Source organism: Scardinius erythrophthalmus, assembly GCF_964197995.2.
Source record: "Scardinius erythrophthalmus genome assembly, chromosome: 15".
In the NCBI taxonomy this organism is placed as follows: domain Eukaryota; kingdom Metazoa; phylum Chordata; class Actinopteri; order Cypriniformes; family Leuciscidae; genus Scardinius; species Scardinius erythrophthalmus.
The window spans coordinates 33,676,445-33,696,646 of record NC_138235.1 but is presented as its reverse complement, the minus strand read 5'-3'; the positions used below and the strand labels follow the sequence as shown (position 1 = coordinate 33,696,646).

The window sequence follows — 20,202 nt, the reverse complement described above, 5'->3', positions numbered from 1 at the left end:
AGTAGACAACAATGCATAAAAAAGACAGATTTAACCCATGAATTATAAACCAGATCAAATAAAAATCAAGACATTGAGAATAAAAAAAAAACAAGATTTGTTATCTTACATAATTTTACTTCTCAAGTAAACGTGTCTTGATTCAAGAATGTTTACATATTTGTACTGGAAAACGAGAAAATAAAATACTGAGTTAGAATTTTTTTTTTTTTTTTTTTTTGCAGTATGCCAAACATTTGTTCAGAAAATTTAATATTTTTAATATATATTCCTTCTTTGTTTAAATACAGAATGAGTCAGTTTACAGAGGAGAGAAATAATTTTTTTATTTTTATAAATCGGTTAAATAGATATAAATGCAACAGAGGAAATACAGAATGTCTAAGATTCATGGATATAATCTGAATTCTGAATTATAGGCCCATCTGCTCTTAACACATGTAGAGAAAATTAGGAAGAAAATCATAAAACACATGTGACTGCATCAGAGATCTGGATGTACATTGTATATTGCATCATTGTATAACATAATTATATAATGTTCTAATAGCAAGTGATGTGAAATATCACAAAATAAGAAAATATCAGAAAAAAGGAAGAAAAAAAAACATGAAAGAACATGTAAATAGCTTTATTTTCTTTTAGTCTCTCCTGCTCAGAACTGGACGGCCAAGCAAAAAAAAAAAAAAAATTACTTGAAATTTGGTTTAGTATGTTATAATTATTAAACAATCTGTTAGGTATTTAAAGTTGAAATGACAAAAAAAAAAAAAATTTTAAACCGGGTCTAACAAAAAAAACTAATATGTAATATATAATGTTCTAATGTTGATATTGATATTTGGTTAAATAAATAATTTTGATTTCTATGGAACTATTAGGGCCCCGTCCCAAATTGCACCTTCCTCACAGTCGTGACGTAACGCGGGAGCTCGCTTGTCCGTAAAAGTACGCATGGAGGGTACATATCGACTGCAAAGGGGGCGCTCGCAAGCATCCTTCTGACACCGAGAATGACAAACCGGGATTTAACAGACACGCGCACGCCTGCAAGTGTGTCCGACTGCATCCGGTACTACAAACCACGCCCCTACTACAAGTTACGCCCCCTAAAATGGAACAGCCAATTAGCACCTCCCTCTTCTTCAACTTCACTTTCCTAGTGTGGCGATAGTAACCGTTTTAAAGTATTTTAATTCTGAAACTCTATAGTAAATTTTGATTTGATTGAAGGGGTTGAGGGTAGATTTTTTGTTATAATTACCATAGGTCTTTTATGCTATATGCTTTTCTAATAGCTGATATTTCATACTTAAAGGGATAGTTCACCCAAAAATGAAACTTCTGTCATCATTTTTCACCCTCAAGTTGTTCCAAACGTGTATGAATATCTTTCCTCTGTTGAACACAAAAGAAGATATTTTGAAGAATGTCGGTGATCAAACAGTTGATGGACCCCATTGACTTCCATAGTATGAGAAAAAATAATAATATTGAAGTCAATGGGGTCCATCAACATTCTTCAAAATATCTTCTTTTGTGTTCAGCAGCAGAAAGAAACTCATACAGGTTTGGAACAACTTGAGGGCGAGTAAGTTATGATAGAATTTAAATTTTTGGGTGAACTATCCCTTTAAATAAAGCAGTATAAGTCGGCCTTACAAACATTTCATACATAAACATAAAATAAATGTACTTGAAAAGATCGTTTCAGTCCAAGACCTTCACGCTTGTTTCTTTGCAGGAGGCGTAACTTGTAGTGGCGTGGTTTTTGTAGGACTGTGGGATGCAGACAGTTGTAAGTCCACTAGACCGTAAGTGCATATGAAGTGTGCCATTTGGGACAAGGCCTAAAGCGATTCAGAAGTTTTGCAGTTTAATTCATTGTAGGTTTCAGTGAGAACGCTGATTGAATTAAGCAGACGACGGGTCGTTGTTTTTACAATCAGATAGTGTATGATTACAGAAATAAATACTTTTCATGTGCAAACTCGCATGTTTGCTTTGAATTTTTACTGCGCAATGCAACGTAAGATGAGTAGTGTTAGTTAACATTTTTTACATACCGTTACATTTTTAACATGCACAGAAAATAAAGAAAAGTAGGATTACATCTTCACTTTCACTTTTCCATCTAATGCCACATCAGGCAACTCTGACACGTCTTTCTGTGGGAAAACAATAGAAGTTCCTCCCTCCAGTCAAAAACACATGTAGCACTTGCTTAACAGGGAATATCACTTACTTCCGCTCTCACTAAATGCATGGGGATTCAGCCATGTTTCATGGCATAATTTCAAATTTCGAGTAAACATCATAACCAAATAAACAAAACTGGGGCCTAGTAAATATGCATACATGGTGGCAAATGGTTTCGACAAAGATGAGCGATCAAAACAAAGACGGGGCTTTATTTGGACTTCTCAGGTGCCACAGGGTCCGTTTGCACTCCGGCATCAGACTGGCGTTTTTGGCCCTGTGAGACACACCAACGCATAACGCAACATTAGTGATCCTAACTTAGCAAGGAAGTCTTTGTTTGTTCCTGCTCGTCCGTAATGGCGCCTGAAGCAAAACCCCTCGTAACCTGTCTGACAACTGCTGTTTTATTTTGCTAAAGCATCAACAGTGGATCTTGCTCCAACACGCCTCTTTTAGTTACAGTCAATGGTGAAATGATACGCTTTATTATCGGTGTATGCCGGGATTATTTAGTTGTCATCACACTTTTGTCTGAGATAATTGACACGCAGGGATCATCCCATTTGAAACCGCCTATAACCGTGAATAATAATTGTCTTGAGAAACAATTAATGGAGAGGCTAAAAAAACTAATATTGCAACTAAGATTAGAATAACACATTTAGATTATGAGCTTTCATGCAATATTATTAGATTTCATGCAATTATAAAATATCGTATGCAAATGTTTTGTTCCCAATTTAATCTAGTGATATTTAAAAATATATAAACATTTTAATTAGCATGTATTAAAGCGCAATACAAATACGAGTTCATATTTATGTGGAATTGATTCATCTATATGTTGGTAATTGAGGCCATCTAGTGGTCATACACTGTGAAAGTTGATTCTTGTTTATGTTTTTAAGATTAACAGCCAGCAAACGATACCAAAATAATCAGGATGGTTAGACGTCGGACAGAATTACACAACACTTCCCAGCATTTAACTGGCGAACTACATGCAACGGATCAGTTAAACTAGATAGACGCATTTGTCCTCGGTCAACTCCCTAGCTCTTTTTACTTAACCAGGTTTTTGAAGAACAGCTGGAGGGAATTCCTCTTCTCCAGCTTTCGAGGCATGTTGGGCGAGGAGTTATCTGTGCTTGCGATGGATTTGTTGTCCGGGGCCGTTTGTGGTGCTGGGACGGCAGGTTTGGGCTCCTCCTTGGCCTTCACGACCGGAGCAGCTTCTGCCACAGAAGGAGGAGCTGGAGTCTCCTTCTTGGCCTCTGGTGCCTTGAGTTGATATAAATGAATGGTGGTTAATGAGATGCACATTATCATTTAGATTTTGTACACTCTTGCTCAATAGTTTGGGGTCAATTATTAATATTTTTGTTTATTGATCAAAAGTGACAGCAAAGACATTTATAATGTTACAAATGATTTCTATTTCAAGTAAATGCTGTTCTTTTGAACTTTATTACAATTACATGAAGCAGCACAACTGTTTTCAACATTGATAATAATGAGAAATGGGGAACACTTTACAATAAGGTCCCATTAGTTAACGTTAGTTAATGCATTAACTAATATTAAATAACAATACATTTGTTACAGTATTTATTAATCTTTATTAAATGTAAGTTAATACAAATGCAACTGTTCAATGCTAGCGCAGGTCCGTTAAATAATATTAACAGATACAACTTTTGATTTTAATAATGTATTAGTAACTGTTGAAATTAACATTAACTATTATTAATAAATGCTTTACAAGTATTTTTCAGCGTTAGTTTATGTTTACTAATGTAGTTAACTAATAACAAATGAAACCTTATTGTAAAGTGTTACCAAGAAATGTTTCTTGAGCATCAAATCAGCATTTTAGAATGATTTAAGTTCTTTTAAATTGTAATAATATTTTACAATATTACTTTTTTTGCTGTATTTCTGATCAAATGAATACAGTTTTGATGAGAACGAGAGGCTTCTCATTCTAAAAAACAAAATTACCACCCCAAACATTTATTAATACACTTATATTCTATATAAAAAAATATAAAATAGATTATGTTATATATATTATAAAACAAAATGTTTAATCATGTAATTATTTAGATATGTTTAATACTTAAATATACTTAATATACATATATAATATTAACTATACTAAAAAATAAAATATTATTAATATATTAAGGAAGTCTAAGGCTAATGCAAATAAGTGAAATACAAAAAAAAAAATATTTGATGATTAAACAGCAATACATATCTATACTTCAATTACACTATCAGACAGAAACAAAAAAAGAAAGATCATATGAGAGTAAATCATTTTAGTAGAAATGAATTACTCAGAAAACAGTCTATACAGGATGCATTACATTGCTTAAATATTAACTTGATTAATAACTGTGCTACTAAAGGCCTGTTCTCACCAAAGACGATAATTATAACAATAACAACAAAGATGTAACTATAAAAATCATTCTAAATATAAAATAATTGCAGAGTTCCCACCACAAGAATAACGACAGAGAGAAATGATATTGTTTGAATCACTCGATAAATGACATTGACAGCCAATCAGAATCCTTCCTGCTTTTAGAGCTCGCACATTTAAAGCATCAGACAACATAAACTGCAGCGTCCGCTGGAGTGGACACTAATATAGGTATCGTTATAGTTAGTTATCGCTCTTGGTGTGAACGGCCTTTATATGCATGTGTTTTCCCCCCTGTAAAAATTTAACTTGTAGTGCCAGGGAACAGACACAGACGACATAAACACATGTCAGACGGTTGAGCAATGCAACAAAATCAATCAGTTTGGTTAATGCAAGAATGGCCACCGTATCGTGCCATTTACCGATTTAGCAGACATGAGGGAGATGCTGGCGGCAGCGCTGGACGCGGCTGCCTGGATCCTAGTGCTCACTTGGCCTAGCAGTACCTCGAATTCACACAGACCTGTTATTGCATGCAGTGCTCCAATGCAGAAACACAATCTGATACACTCACACCTGCACCTGGACTTTAATTCATCTGGAGTTTACCTTGGGTTTGAACATTCCAAAAGCGGATTTTTTCTCTGGTTTCTTTTCTTCTGGTTTTGGCGCTGGAGGTTCTTCAGGTTTGGCAGAAGCCTCAAGGGTGCTGCTCTTAGATGCGTCTACCTGGTGTTTCAGAGGAACAGCAGAAAAAGAGTATTTTTATAACAGCAATGAAAGAACAGTGTTAGGATTCAAGAAGGTGGTCAATTGATTGTGTGAATCATCAGTGGAGAGGTTAAAACAGACAACATCTAGCTTAACTACTGACTGCTGCATTTATACGTCTGAGCCTCGTTTTCTTGAGGCACTTTCCAAAATGTGGGTATAAAACAGTCAAGAAATGTTTAAATTCTTTATAATGTATGCAGACATGTCCTAAGTTTTGTTAACATGGGTGCAGACTTCATTTAAAATATTTGAGAATTAAATAAAATATATTTATATAATAATATATATAATCTTGGAATTATATATATATATATATATATATATATATATATATATATATATATATATATATATATATATATATATATATATATATATATATATATATATATATGAAGAGTTCAGATGCAAAAGCCTCTAAGTGCCATCTGAAATTTTCTTCTAGAATGATAATTTTTATAAAGCTCATATATTTAAGTTCAGTAATTTCACTTAAATGACAATTCATAGGTAATTTTCATTGCAATTTAAGTGAAATTACTGAACTTAAATATACAAGCCTGATAAAAATTATCATTCTAGAAGAAAATTTCAGATGGCACTTAGAGGCTTTTGCATCTGAACTCTTCATATATATATATATATATATATATATATATATATATATATATATATATATATATATATAAACCTAAATAAAATTCCAAGATTTCAGACCAAATGTTGGTTTATAGATATTGATAAACTTATATTTCCCATAAACTAAAGAAAAAACTTTGCCACTTTTCATTTTGAAAGTTGGAAGCAGGTTAACATAATAATACTAGGTTTAATAATACTAACATGTAATGTATTCTCTCTCAGAAGAACATGACAGTAGTAATGCGACACCGTTTTATACCCTGTTTACAGAAAGTGCCAAGCATGTAAATGTAAGTACGTAAATAGTAGATGACTGATTTTATTTAGGAAGACAGTCCCACCACCATGCTGTATTTACCTGTACCTCAACCGGCTTTTTCTCTTCAACCACAACAGGCTGCAGGCAAGCAAATATTAGCATTAATTTTGCAGTTATCTACAATTCCCAAGGCACTTTACACTGCCCGTTTATTCTAGCAAGGACAAATACTGAGTCGCTGGTTATAGAAAGCCTTTACATGAGCCTCAAGTCGCTGAATAAATCTGATGTAAGTATGAAGAATGGAGAGCAGTGGAACCCAAAGCACATGGTTTAGTTGGCCGACTGTTGTGACATGAGGTAATGGCTGCTGTCAACATGATGTCACCATAATGGACGTTCACTGACTCGTTCATTATTTTCAATGAGTTTTCCGCTAATTGAATGGCATAATGTATTATGCCTATGTGTGAAAACATTTTAAACGTATTTTATACCTTTGAATATTACATATTATAGCTCTCTCTCACACAAAGGGCAAAATAATAGTAGCTCCTTGGATTAATTTGCATGTCTTGAGTTATAATAAACAAATGAGGTCAGTTCTGTTAATATCAGAATAGCCTATTCTTGTTATGATTTACCACTCTTGATGTCTTAGCACTGGCTCCACTGGTGGTCGCCGCCTGAACTTTTGACACCACCTTGCCTAGCAACACCTCAAATTCACATTACTCAGTTATGGTGTGCCACATGAGCTATATTTAAAGTATAATAAGAGTCTAAGACTCACCCCAGAAGCAAAACAGAAAAACTTTATTTATTGTTTATTGTCACCTACATGTGCTCCTGCCAGTTTGGGCTTACCTTTGGACGGAAGAGTTTGCTGAATGAACTGTCTTTAGTTTTGGTCTTGGCAGAGCCCTCTGCTTTTGTTGCAGCTGCTCCCGCTGCTTTTGTTGCAGACGTTTCCTCTTTCTTTACCACCGGCTCTGCTTTACTCTCCATCTTAGGTGGAGCTGGGGGAGGAGGAGGTGCCTTGGGTGTTTCCTGTACCTTACAAAAGAGTGCAATTGGTTTTATTTCAAGCACAAAACAGCAGATGGTAAACATTTCCATTCATTCATCCATTCAACCATTCATCCATTCATCCGTTATCTATCTATCTATCTATCTATCTATCTATCTATCTATCTATCTATCTATCTATCTATCTATCTATCTATCTATCTATCTATCTATCTATCTATCTATCTATCTATCTATCTATCTATCTATCTATCTATCTATCTATCTATCTATCATGCTTCATTTTCAAAACCAAGTATTTTCGTGTCGTGTAATTGTATAGCTCATTAAAAAAATGATTATAATAATAGTACAAAATGGTGAAATATTATAAGGCTCACATTTACATTCATAATGTTATAATGCTGATAATATTATATGGCTCACATTTGTTGACGGTGCTGGTGGAGTCTCTTTCTGTGACTGAGGAACAAATATTAGGACAATAAATATCAAGCATCACCTGCATTTAGGACAATAATCATACATCAGTTTTTTGCAAAGTAATCTAAGCTTGCTGATTTATATATTTATAAATGTATTCATGTATAAATAACTAAAAATAAAAAGAAGAATTAATTTATGTATACATATTTATTTATTTATTTATTAACAAATACATTTATAAACAAAATTTAGGGTATTAATTTAAAAATGTTCAGCTCTGCAATAATAACTGAAAACAATCTTATGCAGAAATAAAAACCTTACAGAAAGTATACTGATACTGTAGATTGCCAGATTGGAACAACAACTACATAAATAAGTGAATATTATTTTATATTAATATTATTCATAATATAATATAATATAATATAATATAATATAATATAATATAATATAATATAATATAATATAATATAATATAATATAATATAATATAATATAATATAATATAATATAATTAGAACTTTCAAATGGATTAATCACGATTAATTGCATCTAACATAAACGTTTGTGTTTATATAATGTGTGTGTTTATATAATGTGTGCGTGCGCGCGCGTGTGTGCGCGTGTGTATGTGTGTGTGTGTGTGTGTGTGTGTGTGTGTACATGTTTTTCTATTCCGGTGGGGGCTTCAACCTGAATGCACACAGACTCATGGTGACTCGTGTCACAGTGGGGACCTGTGTGTGTGTGTGTGTGTGTGTGTGTGTGTGTGTGTGTGTGTGTGTGTGTGTGTGTGTGTGTGTGTGTGTGTGTGTACGTGTGTGTGTGTGTGTGTACGTGTGTGTGTGTGTGTGTGTGTGTGTGTGTGTGTGTGTGTGTGTTTATACATATACTCACACATATATATTTATATATTATATGGATACATATATAGATAGACACATCGATAGATAGATAAATACATCGATAGATAGATAGATAGATACATAGATAGATACATACAGTATATATATATATATACATATAAAGATGATAGATAGATAGATAGATAGATAGATAGATAGATAGATAGATAGATAGATAGATAGATAGATAGATAGATAGATAGATAGATAGATAGATAGATAGATAGATAGATAGATAGATAGATAGATAGATAGATAGATAGATAGATAGATAGATAGATAGATGGATGGATGGATGGATGGATGGATGGATGGATGGATGGATGGATGGATGGATGGATGGATGGACAGATGGATGGACTGATGGACTGATGGATGGATGATGGATGGATGGATAGATATGTACACGCACGTATTATAAACACAAACTTTTATGTTAGATGCGATTAATCGCGATTAATCGATTTGACCTCATTAAATCTAAAATAATCTCATGAATATGAATGAGTAGTGTTGTGACAGTCAGGGTTTTATTACCTGTTCTTTTGAAGCATCAGGAGTGGCTTTGGCTTCTTTGCTTGTTTTGGTCGGAGTGACCTTCGAATGCAGAAAAGAGAATGGAGACAAGGAAACATTAGAGTGACTGTGGAAAAGCGTCAGAGTGGCATGTTTCAGCATATATTGCTCCTTCAGGTACTCCATGTCGGAAGGACGGGCCTACTCATCTGCATGGAGATGAAGATGAGATATCAAAAATGTATCGTTTGCAAGGATAATGCCTGTCTGTCAAACTCAGACGCGGTTTAGACGGGCTCGCTTTGCCACGGGCGCACAAAGAGCTCCCTGGCAGGGACCGTTCTGAACATGCTTCTCATATTGAGTCAGCCTTTGTCCTCTGGAGATGGCGTAGGCCTACCCGTGCTTTATCACAACTCCAAACGCACAGGCCTCCCTTGTGAGCTCACATTATACAGCAAACAAAAGGCTGACACAGTCTGACATGTCCAAAGGCTTGATTTAGAAGAGTGCCAAGGATAGTTGAACAGATTAAAGATGCAGTGTAACACATACCACAATGATGGAGTAAAAATGCATCATTGTAGTCTAGTACAGCAAGTATAGATTGTTGCATAGCAGTCAGTTATACAGAAATACACACCTTCCTGTTCTTCTCTCTAAGTTATATTATATAAACACTGCACACTCATATTTCTCAGTAATATTCCTTAAATTGAAAGAACAATGCACTTGAAACACCAGGGTCATGAGTTCAATTCCCTCCCCAAAAAATAAAAAAAATCTCTTGAATGCACTGAAACCCCTTTTGGATAAAAGCATCTGTTGAATGCATACATGTAAATGTCATTTGAAAGAGACTTCGAAACTTTATATAATTAAAGCATAAGCAAAATAATTCAAGCAATTAAAATGTGTACTTACAAATGTTTTGAAAAAGTTCATAACTGACTTTTCTGCTGCTTTAATGTCCTCTGGCGGATTGTTTTCTTCTGTGACTTCCACAGGACTGGGTTCGAGAGTTTCACCCTCCGGCTCCGGCTCTGGCTCAGGCTGTGTGCTGGTCTTTATGTCCACTGGATCCTATAGACAAATCCAGAGAATTAGCCCTTGGAAATGTGTTACAACCCTTACAGCTGATGTGCAATAGATGCATTGAAATAGGGGCACAATTCCATCCATGCCTCTGCCTACTCGAGTCAGCAGCAACAATCATCCTATTATTAACGCCTGTTTCCCCCCCTCACTCATTGATATTCAGAAATGTGCTGGACTTAAAGTCTGCGAGCTTTATATTACAGTGAAATGTATCATGTTTAAATTATAGTATGTGTTTGGCTTGTTATATTTTACAGACAATCACTTTTAGAGAACTAAATGTTGAACATATCACAGATAAAACTACACATGGTGACTGGTGTACAGTTATAGTAGGTCTTTATTAGTTACTAGATGTTATTTGAATTTCATGCAAATGGAAACCACACAAGAAAAAGACAAAACAAAGACTTACTATGTCTGAGACAGTTACACTACCGATCAAATTTTTTTTTTTATAATTACGATTTTTTTTGGGATGTTTCTGAAATAAGTCTCATCTGCTCACCACGGCTGCATGTATTTGATCAAAAATATAGTAAAATGGTAATATTTAATATGTTAATTTTAAAATGTCACTTTTTCCTCTGATGCAAAGCTGAATTTTCAGCATCATCATAATCAGAGGTACATGATCCTTCAGAAATCATTCTAATATGCTGATTTGCTGCTCAATTATTATTGGGGTTCAGTTATTAATAATGGCTCTTATTATTATTATCAATGCTTAATACTTTTGTGGAAAACGTGAGCATATTAAAATGATTTTTGAAGGATCATGTGACTCTTTCATGCGAGTTTTGTTTTGTGTTTTTGAAATAAGTCTCTTATGCTCACAGTTATTTTGATAAAAAATACAGTAAAAACAGTAATATTGTGGATTGCATTATTACAAATTTAAAGTAAATGTTTTAAGTGTCACATGATCCTTCAGAAATCATTCTAATATGCTCACGGTTTCCACATAAATATTAAGCAGCAAAAACTATTTTCAACATTGATAATATGTGACCCTGGATCACAAAACCAGTCACATAAGTCACATGGGTATATTTGTGGCAATAGCCAACAATACATTGTATGGGTCAAAATTATCTTATATTATTTTTCTTTTATGCCAAAAATCATCAGGATATTAAGTAAAGATCATGTTCCATGAAGATATTTTGTAAACTTCCTACCATAAATAAATATAAAACATTTATTTTTGTGAGTGAATGCAGCACATTCGCAAACATAAATGGACAACTTTAAAGGCGATTTTCTCAATGTTTCGATTTTTTTGCACCCTCAGATTCCAGATTTTCAAATAGTTGTATCTCGGCTAAATATTGTCCTATCCTAACAAACCATACATCAATGGATACATCATATTTATTCAGCGTTCAGATGATATATAAATCTCAATTTAAAAAAATTTACCCATGTGACTGGTTTTGTGGTCCAGGGTCACATTTAAGAACCATTATTAATAACTGAGCACCAGTTATAATTGAGCAGCAAATCAGCATATTAGAGTGACTCTGATCATGATGATTCTGGAAAAAAGTACATTTTAAAACTGCAAAAATATATTTCACAATTTTATTGTATTTTTAAATCAAATAAACGCAGCCTTGGTGAGCATGAGACTTTTATAAACATTCCCAAAAAAAAATCATGATTATTTTAAAATTATGATTGGTAGTTTATATAGACACATGCTAACAACCTTTTAAGTGTTTTTTTTTTTTTTTTTTATGTAGTAAGTTTCGACGACACATTCTGGTAGTTAATTTTGTGTTAATCGATGACAAGCATCACAAGAATCGCATGCGGTGAGTTTGTCCATGCAGTGCCTTTCTCGTTGAAAGAACATTCTTTGTCGTAACTGACCTTATTCAGACACGTGAACTCATCCGGGCAAACCTCAATTGTGATGTGAATAATGCTTTCATCAGCACATACATCTACACTGAGCGGCTTATAGGAAGAATCTTCTAAAGCCTTAGTGCAAATGGACTTGAGTTGGGAAAGAATTTGAGTATATTCTGCTGAATAACATTTACTTTTGAGCGCAGGTTCTTCTGAACGTCCACTATGGACAGAGACGTTCAGGGGTCGAGATGGTTCCTCAATAATCACCCAACTCTCCTCATCTGCAGATGCCTTTGAGTTAGCAGCTAAGATGAATTCGAAAGAATCAGGGGAGATTTCTTCTTCAGCAACCAGCGCTGGTTCCACAGATGTTGTTAATGGTTCCTCTGCAACGGCCAATGCCTCCTTAAAATCGTGCTTTATAAGTTCTTCTGATTGGCTCACTGTTTCTTGTTCCTGAGTAATCTGCAAGATTTCCTCAACAATATCCGCAATTTCTTCAGTAACTAACAATGGCTCCTCAGTTCCAATGACTGGTTCCTCAACAGGAGACAATACCTCAACTGCTAAATTTACAACTGAAGACATACTTTGTGCAATAAAACCATCAGCTTCATCGGCTACTTTCATCAGTTTTTTGGAAATAGGTTCATCAATCAGATGTTTGGTAGCTTCACACATTGGGATGTTCTCGCAAGCTAATTGTTCCTTTTCATCTGATATTATGCTTTCAACAATTTGAAGAAGTTCCTTGTCTTCTAACAAGGCCTGTTCAGCATCCACAGTCTTAGGTTCTTCATCTTCTGGAACCTTAGCATCAGCCGTTGGTGGTTCTTCAGATTTCAGATGTCCTACATGTATCTCACTGGCTTTTCTTGTAACTGGCTCTTCACTTAGTGGTTCTTCAGCAACAGCTACTGGTTCTTGTTTAGTGTGCAGATCTGGTAGGACCTCCTTGCATGTCACGTCTTCAGCATTCGTGCTTGATGACTCCATTGAGATGTTCTTTGTCAATGAGCTTGGGCTTTTGGGTTGCGCGGAAATAGCATTGACCAATTGCAATTTGAGCTTCTCTGCAACTTCCTCAAGAATCTCCTTTTGGTCTGAATTAATGAAGACTTTATCCTTATGAAACGAGAAATTGGTAAATGTGAATCAAAATGCACTAGGTTTTTGCGATTTTATGAGGATTAGTTGTTCCCTGGTAAATGCTGGGCAGAACAATTCAGGTATCCATCCAAAAATAACCATGACCTAAAGCACAATTTTTATACAATTAAAAATAAAATGTTTAATACACTCTGAAAAAATGCTGTGTTGTTTCAACCCATGTTTGGGTCATCTATAGACAAATCCAACTGTTGGTTTGAATTTTAAAATGAAAATTTTAAACCCAATGGTTGGGTTTGTCCATATTTTACCCAAACATGGGTTGAAACAACACAGCATTTTTTAGAGTGTAGCAAGCAACACGTGTTCTAATGATTAAATCATTCTTTGTTTTATGATGAATCATGAAAAAAAAAAAAAAAAAAAATTAATCCGCTTCTTTTTTTTTTTACATCCTACATACTATATTTTCCGATGTCAAATAATGGTAACACTTTAGTTTAGGGTCCAACTGTAAAAACTTATTTTCATGATTTGTTATCACAACTTTTATTCTTTTCAAATCAACTTTTAAATTTTAAATCAGCAATATTTAAATCAGCAATATTTTTTTACAGTGCATATTACTAGGATATTACTAGGCTATTTATTAGTACTTATAAAACATATTAATGCCTTATTCTGCATGACCATATACTACATCCATCAATCCTACCCAATACCTAAACTTAACATCTACCTTACTAACTATTATCGTAGTTATAGTTAGTTAATAGTGAGAATTGGACCCTAAACTAAAGTGTGACCCAAATAATTTTTCTGTCCAAATTAATAGCAAAAATGCTGTGCGATGTGACAAATCATAGAGAACCATTAATATTTTATGTTTAAAATACAACCATGTTTTCACTGTGGACGGTGCTACCTGAGAAATCAAGTGGCTGGGAAAATGTAAAGGAGAAATTATACAGAATTAGTAAAATAATAAATGAACAACGTTGCAACTTCTACTTACAGGCTGCAAGTCAATTTTCAGATCCACCGCTGTGACCGGGGCGTCAACTGAATCGTTGCATTCTAATGCAGGTTTCACAGGTTCACTCTTCTTTTTAAACATTTTACCAAAGAAGTTGGTCACCTCATCTTCACTGGGCTTTGGGACTGTTTTGGGTGGTTCTGCATCTTTTGCGACTGTGGGTTTTTGCTCAGGGTTTTTTGTTTCCACGTGTGCGGGTCCGTTGAGTTTACAGCTGTCTACCTCCTCTTTTTTTGGTGGCTTTGGTTCATTTGTGATGGTCACTGGTGGGATTTCACTCTTTTGCTCCACTGCTGCTGCTTTGCTAGCCACTAGGCAAAAGAAAATGAAAGAAATGATGTATGCAATGCACAAGGATACGTATCTATGCTGCCTTTAGTTATCAATCTGACTAATAATACATCATAATACACACCCAGTTCTTATGGCTTAGGTCTTATTTATATCTAGTTTAATGGTCCTGACATTTCAAGGTAACTCTATCTAGTCCCGCCAAAGTTACACAAGCATATTCAACAAGACTGTGCAACACATGCATCTGCGTTTGCATACTTGAGCAAAGTGTTTCTGGCCTTATTTCTACAAGCGTTCTCTCGTGCATGCATGCATCTACTGCATTCTATAGGATATATATCACTCACATCTAGTAAGTCTGGAAAATGTACTTGTGAGTGCACTTCCCTTCTATAAAGGCTTTGTGAAAGTGTTAGCAACTACAAACTAGCAATGCACACAAAACGCAAAATAAACATTGCTCTATCCACCATGCATCTGACTACAACACCCAAAGTTTATACAGAGCTTTGCGACATGTTCTCGAATGTGGGTTGACTTGCTGAGTTAATCCAAACAATGTAAATGTCTGCAAGTTTAGCTTGCAGTTACTCTTGCAGATCTTTACTTTCAGAGAATATGCGGGGAGATACATTGGTAACACTTTATAGGGTCTAATTTGTTAACATTAGTTAATGCATTAGTTACCATGAACTGTAACAATGAGCAATACGTTTTTACAGCATTTGTTAACCTTGTTTATGTTAGCTTATAAAAATGTGCATTAACTAATGTTAACAGATACAACTTTTGATTTTAAAAAACGTATTAGTAAATGTTGAGATTGACATTAACTAAGATTAGTAAATGCTGTAAAAGTATTGTTCATTGTTAGTTCATGTTAACTAATGCAGTCAACTAATATTAATAAATGAAACATAGTAATGTCACTAAACCGATACGTTTAGCGAAATAAATGTGCAGTATATCGTATACATACCAAGTTTAGTTCCATCTGGAGTCGGGACTGCATGTCCATTCAGTTCTCCATTCTTCACTTTTTTGTCAGCATTTGTCTGGTAATGACATTGTTTAGTTTCATGATATGTTTGTTTGAACCATTGTGCCTCGGATTAAATATGTAGAGGTGCTTTCAAGAGTATTTCAAATGCTGGAAAAGCACCTAAATATACATTTTTCTTGTATATACATTTCACATAAAATATTGATGTTGAAAAGATAAGATAATATATAATAAAACAATGTTATATATCAACTACTCACAAAAGTTAAATTTACCTTCTGCCGTTTTTTCTCAGTTGATTGCTCATTCCCCATCTTCGCTTCGAGTCGGCAACTGATTATGAGCATTGACATTGAAAATATGCAAAGCACATAGTTATTGCATATTAATATGAGGAAAATACCCACAATATAATTGTTCCAAGTCTGTAACGTGGGCTGAATTCAATCAGATGTAGACTAAAAATCCCACACTGCAAAGAAATGAGTTTTTGTCTTGTTATCAGTACAAATATCTAAACATTCCTAGATCAAAATGCGCTTAAGAAGCGAAATGACATAAGATTTCTTATTCTAAGAATTCTTGTATTCTAAACAAAAAGGGTAACACTTTATTTTAAGGTGACGTTACATTGTACTTACTTAAATAAGTACTGAGTAATATTAATTAACTACATGAACTTACTGTAGAGTTAGGGTTAGTTACTTGTAATTATGCATAATTTACTGTTATTACTATAGTAAGTATGCACTGTTTATAGTACCGTTTAACTACGCCACCTTAAAATAAAGTGTTACCATCAAAATTAAGTAAATTAAGTTTATTTTTCTTACCCGATTGGCAGATATTTTTTCAAGCATAAATTAATCACTTCATTTTTCAGAAAACAAGACTTTATATTTTGAGTAACTTTGCTTCTCAAGTAAATGCATCTTGATTTAAACATGTTTAGATATATGTACTTGAAAACAAGACTAAAAAACGTTTTAGTTTCATTGCAGTGCAATAGGAAACCTAGATCGCTGCAGGGTGGAGTAGCTTCTGACTTGTTTTTGTGAAGGTTGTAGGTTCAATCCCAAAAAAGGATGATAACTAAATATCAAATAATACTTCCTAATTATTAAATAGCTTAAAACACAGTTAAACATACAGAAAATATTTGTATTTACCTTTCCACAGTCTTGTGGCCCAAACTGACAATTAGAGTCTGTGTACAGTTTCCAAACCTCGATTAAAGTAATCACCAGCAGTCTGCTATCTGTCAAGCCTGTGTGTGTACACATATACCTGTCCTAAAAGAGGGTGGGGCTCAAAACTCATTACCTTAAAACACTGTGGATGAGACATGGCCTGTGAACCTATTAGCACTGATGATGAACTCAGCATCATGTCCTTTTGTTTCTCACCGATGAGCTTTTCCACCTAAAAAAAGTGAGAGGATTATCACACATGTCAATGGATAAGACATCAGACAATATCATCCACTCATTTAAAGAAGTTACCCAGAGAATGTGTCAAGCTGAACTGAGATCAGTCTGTTTTGTAGGTGTGGTCGTCCCCAAACAGGATGTGTGTAGAGGATATAATGCAAAAGTTTATTTGCACAGTATGACTATCATCCAGGGCTTGAGTACAGAGTACATGATGCCAAGCTTAGCAACATAAGCCTTTATTTATTTAATGATTCCTTACTGGCAGAATACATTAAAGAAACATGACAAACACTTACTTGTAAGGGTTACGGCGTGAATAATGAGAGAGGCTACAATTAAAATATTTCGGTGAGGATTTTTCACGATTTAAAAAAATGATTTACATGACCAAAAGTTCAAAAGTTTGGAGTCAGCATGATTTTTTTTTTTTAAAGAATGTTAAGAATATGATGCTAAATCATCATTGATAATAATAAGAAATGTCTCGTGAGCCCCGAATCAGCATATTAGAATGATTCTGAGGGATCATGTGACACTGAATACTGGAGGAAGGATGCTGAAAATCCAGCTTTGCATCACAGGAATTATGTTTTAAAACACATTAAAATTGAAAACAACTGTTTTAAACTGTAATAAAGTTTCACAATTTTTACTGTATTTTCAATCAAATAAATGCAGCATTGGTGAGCATAAGAGAAGTTGACTTAAAAATAAGACTAAAGGAATAGTTCACCCATACTAGATATTTTGAAGAATATGGGTAACCAAAGAGTTGATGGACCCCATTGACTTCCATAGTATGGGAAAAAAAATACTATGGAAGTCTATGTGGACCAGAAATCATCTGGTTATACCAACATCCTTCAAAATATCTTCTTTTGTGTTCAACAGAAAAAAAGAAACTCATACAGGTTTGGAACAACTTGAGGGCGAGTAAATTATGACAGAATTTCCATATTGTCAGAAAAACATTAGTCATCATGTCTTCCCCCTTTTGCTTTCTCTTTCCCCCTCATGTTCTCCAGCTTGATGATTCAAAGAGCATCTTGTGCTTCAATGGAAGCAAGAACATTTAACCATCTTAAATATTTCTTCTTTATTTGAAAAATCTCAAAATCTCCTGCATTTTTAAGTTTATATTAGATCTGAAACCTTAGATTTTCAAAGGGGTCTCAAACTTCTGGACTTCATTGTGGGTTTATTGATTGGATTATCTGATCTTTACAGCCTGTTAAACTGATCAATTTAAGCTCGTCATCAAACATACAGAGATTATTTTTTGATGTACTGATGAAACCTGGATTTGCTCCAGACTGTAAAATAAATCCTAAAGTGAAGTACCATCTAAATCCTAAACATTTGTGCAATGGATTGCTGTGGACTGTAGGCAAATGCTCATGTTTAATGACATGTTCAGCAAATATTCAGCAAATATTGATTGATATGGGATGCATTGCACTTCATTTAATTAATCAGTATCTGGTGGTCAAACGTTTGGAATAATGAAGATTTTTTTTTTAATTTTAGGACTGTTTTTTCACTAAGACTGCATTTATTTGATGAAAATAAAAAGTAATATTGTGTAATATTATTACAATTTTAAAGAACTGTTTTGAACCTTAATAAATCATTCTAATATGATGATTTGATGATCAAGAAAGATTTATTATTATTAATGTTATGCTGCTTCATATTTTTGTGGAAACTGTAATGCACTACTATTTAATAGTTTAGGCTATAAGAACAAACAAAACAAGGATGGATTACATTGATTCAAGTGACAGTAAATATATGTATAATGTTTCAAAAGATTTCAAATAAATGCTGTTCTTTTGAACTTTTATTCATCAAAGAACCCTGGAAAAAATGTGTCACAGTTTCCACAAAAAACATTAAGCAGCAAAAACTGTCAACATTGATGATAATAAATGAACCATTACAAATAATTGAGCACTTTTTGAGCACATTTTAAAATAAACATAAAACAGTTATTTTAAAATGTAATAATAGCCTATTTCACAATTACTGCTTTTACTGTACTTTTGATCAAATAAATACTGCCCCATGGTGAGACTTTCAGAAACATTAATAAAATCTTTATTCCAAACTTTTGACTACCAGCAAATAATAATTTGATTGTTAAGATCTAATTTGTAATAATGTAATATTAACAGGAACACTAATTGACATGAAGAAAATACTATTTTTGAAAACAGCAGCAAATATCAAGTTTACTGTATTAATTCAGTATGGTCTGCTATACTTATATTCTTGGCACACCCTTTTTCTATTATAAATGTCTTTTATAAGTGTTTTATTATAAATTACCAATCTACTTGACCTTTAACATATTTTTCTCGACATAATATTAATTCATTTCATTGCACAAGCATAAATACATACAGTATATGCTGATTGCCTCCCACGTACGGGCCCAGTCAGACCGTTTTATTCATTCTCCATTCCCCTGACTGTCCTCTGAATGTAAATGCAACTATTTGATTCACATGTGGTTGTTTGAGCTGAGGAATCCTATCGCTTTGCCAAAGTGCACTGTAAACCCTTTAACATCTCATGAAATGTCAAACAAAACACTAATATGTACAGTGCACTGTTTTCCTATTCATCTGAAAGCATGACAACGAACAAAGGAGTAGATCCGCAGAGAGAGAGAGATTTTGTCATGTAAGCGCCGTTCATGGATACAGAGTCACATTGTAAATGTACACACCGGGGGCGAAAAGCGAATTCCTTTGTGGTCACTGTGCACTTGATCTGCCACCATGAAATGAATTCTTGCGACATGCAAACAGGGGAAAAGGTTGCACAGAATGCAATTGATTTATCATAGTTTTCATCGAATTATACTTTGGTGGTCATTGATACTCTCATTATAGCTATTAAAAAGAATTCTAAACGAATAGTAATGATAGTAAGGTGGGGGGGGGGGATTGTATATTATCTCAATATTTGTCTTTGGGCGTAACACTGTTTACAAAAAGGATGTTCAAGGAGTTTCAAGAAGCAGCAACCACAGTGAGTTTGTTCAGTCAGGTTGTGTCATTATGTTAACTAAATATTCAACAGCTTGACTGTTTTACTTGGTTACCATTGGAACATTGGACACACAACCAAATCCTTATCCTGAAGCTGAAAGAGACAGTTCACCCAAAAAAAAAAA

General features: G+C 34.0%; 1 protein-coding gene across 6 annotated transcripts; it reads right to left on the bottom strand.

Moving 5' to 3' along the window:
• Nucleotides 1-306: 306 nt before the first annotated feature.
• On the bottom strand, nucleotides 307-17,010 carry bcas1 (brain enriched myelin associated protein 1). Of its 6 annotated transcripts, XM_081385919.1 has the most exons (13): nucleotides 16,758-16,819; nucleotides 15,864-15,921; nucleotides 15,565-15,640; nucleotides 14,271-14,602; nucleotides 10,115-10,273; nucleotides 9,212-9,271; nucleotides 7,767-7,802; nucleotides 7,179-7,367; nucleotides 6,411-6,449; nucleotides 5,246-5,365; nucleotides 5,059-5,142; nucleotides 3,274-3,483; nucleotides 307-2,476 (listed from the first exon to the last, which is right to left on the bottom strand). In XM_081385919.1, the coding sequence occupies exons 2-13, from the start codon at nucleotides 15,900-15,902 to the stop codon at nucleotides 2,411-2,413; spliced, it is 1,410 nt and encodes a 469-aa protein (XP_081242045.1). In that variant the 5' UTR covers nucleotides 15,903-15,921; nucleotides 16,758-16,819; the 3' UTR covers nucleotides 307-2,410. The 6 variants fall into 6 exon arrangements, with proteins under 6 accessions (XP_081242045.1, XP_081242046.1, XP_081242043.1 ...); XM_081385920.1 differs by lacking the exon at nucleotides 6,411-6,449 and having other exon boundaries at nucleotides 16,758-17,010; XM_081385917.1 differs by lacking the exon at nucleotides 16,758-16,819 and having other exon boundaries at nucleotides 7,179-7,361; nucleotides 15,864-15,975.
• Nucleotides 17,011-20,202: the final 3,192 nt, after the last annotated feature.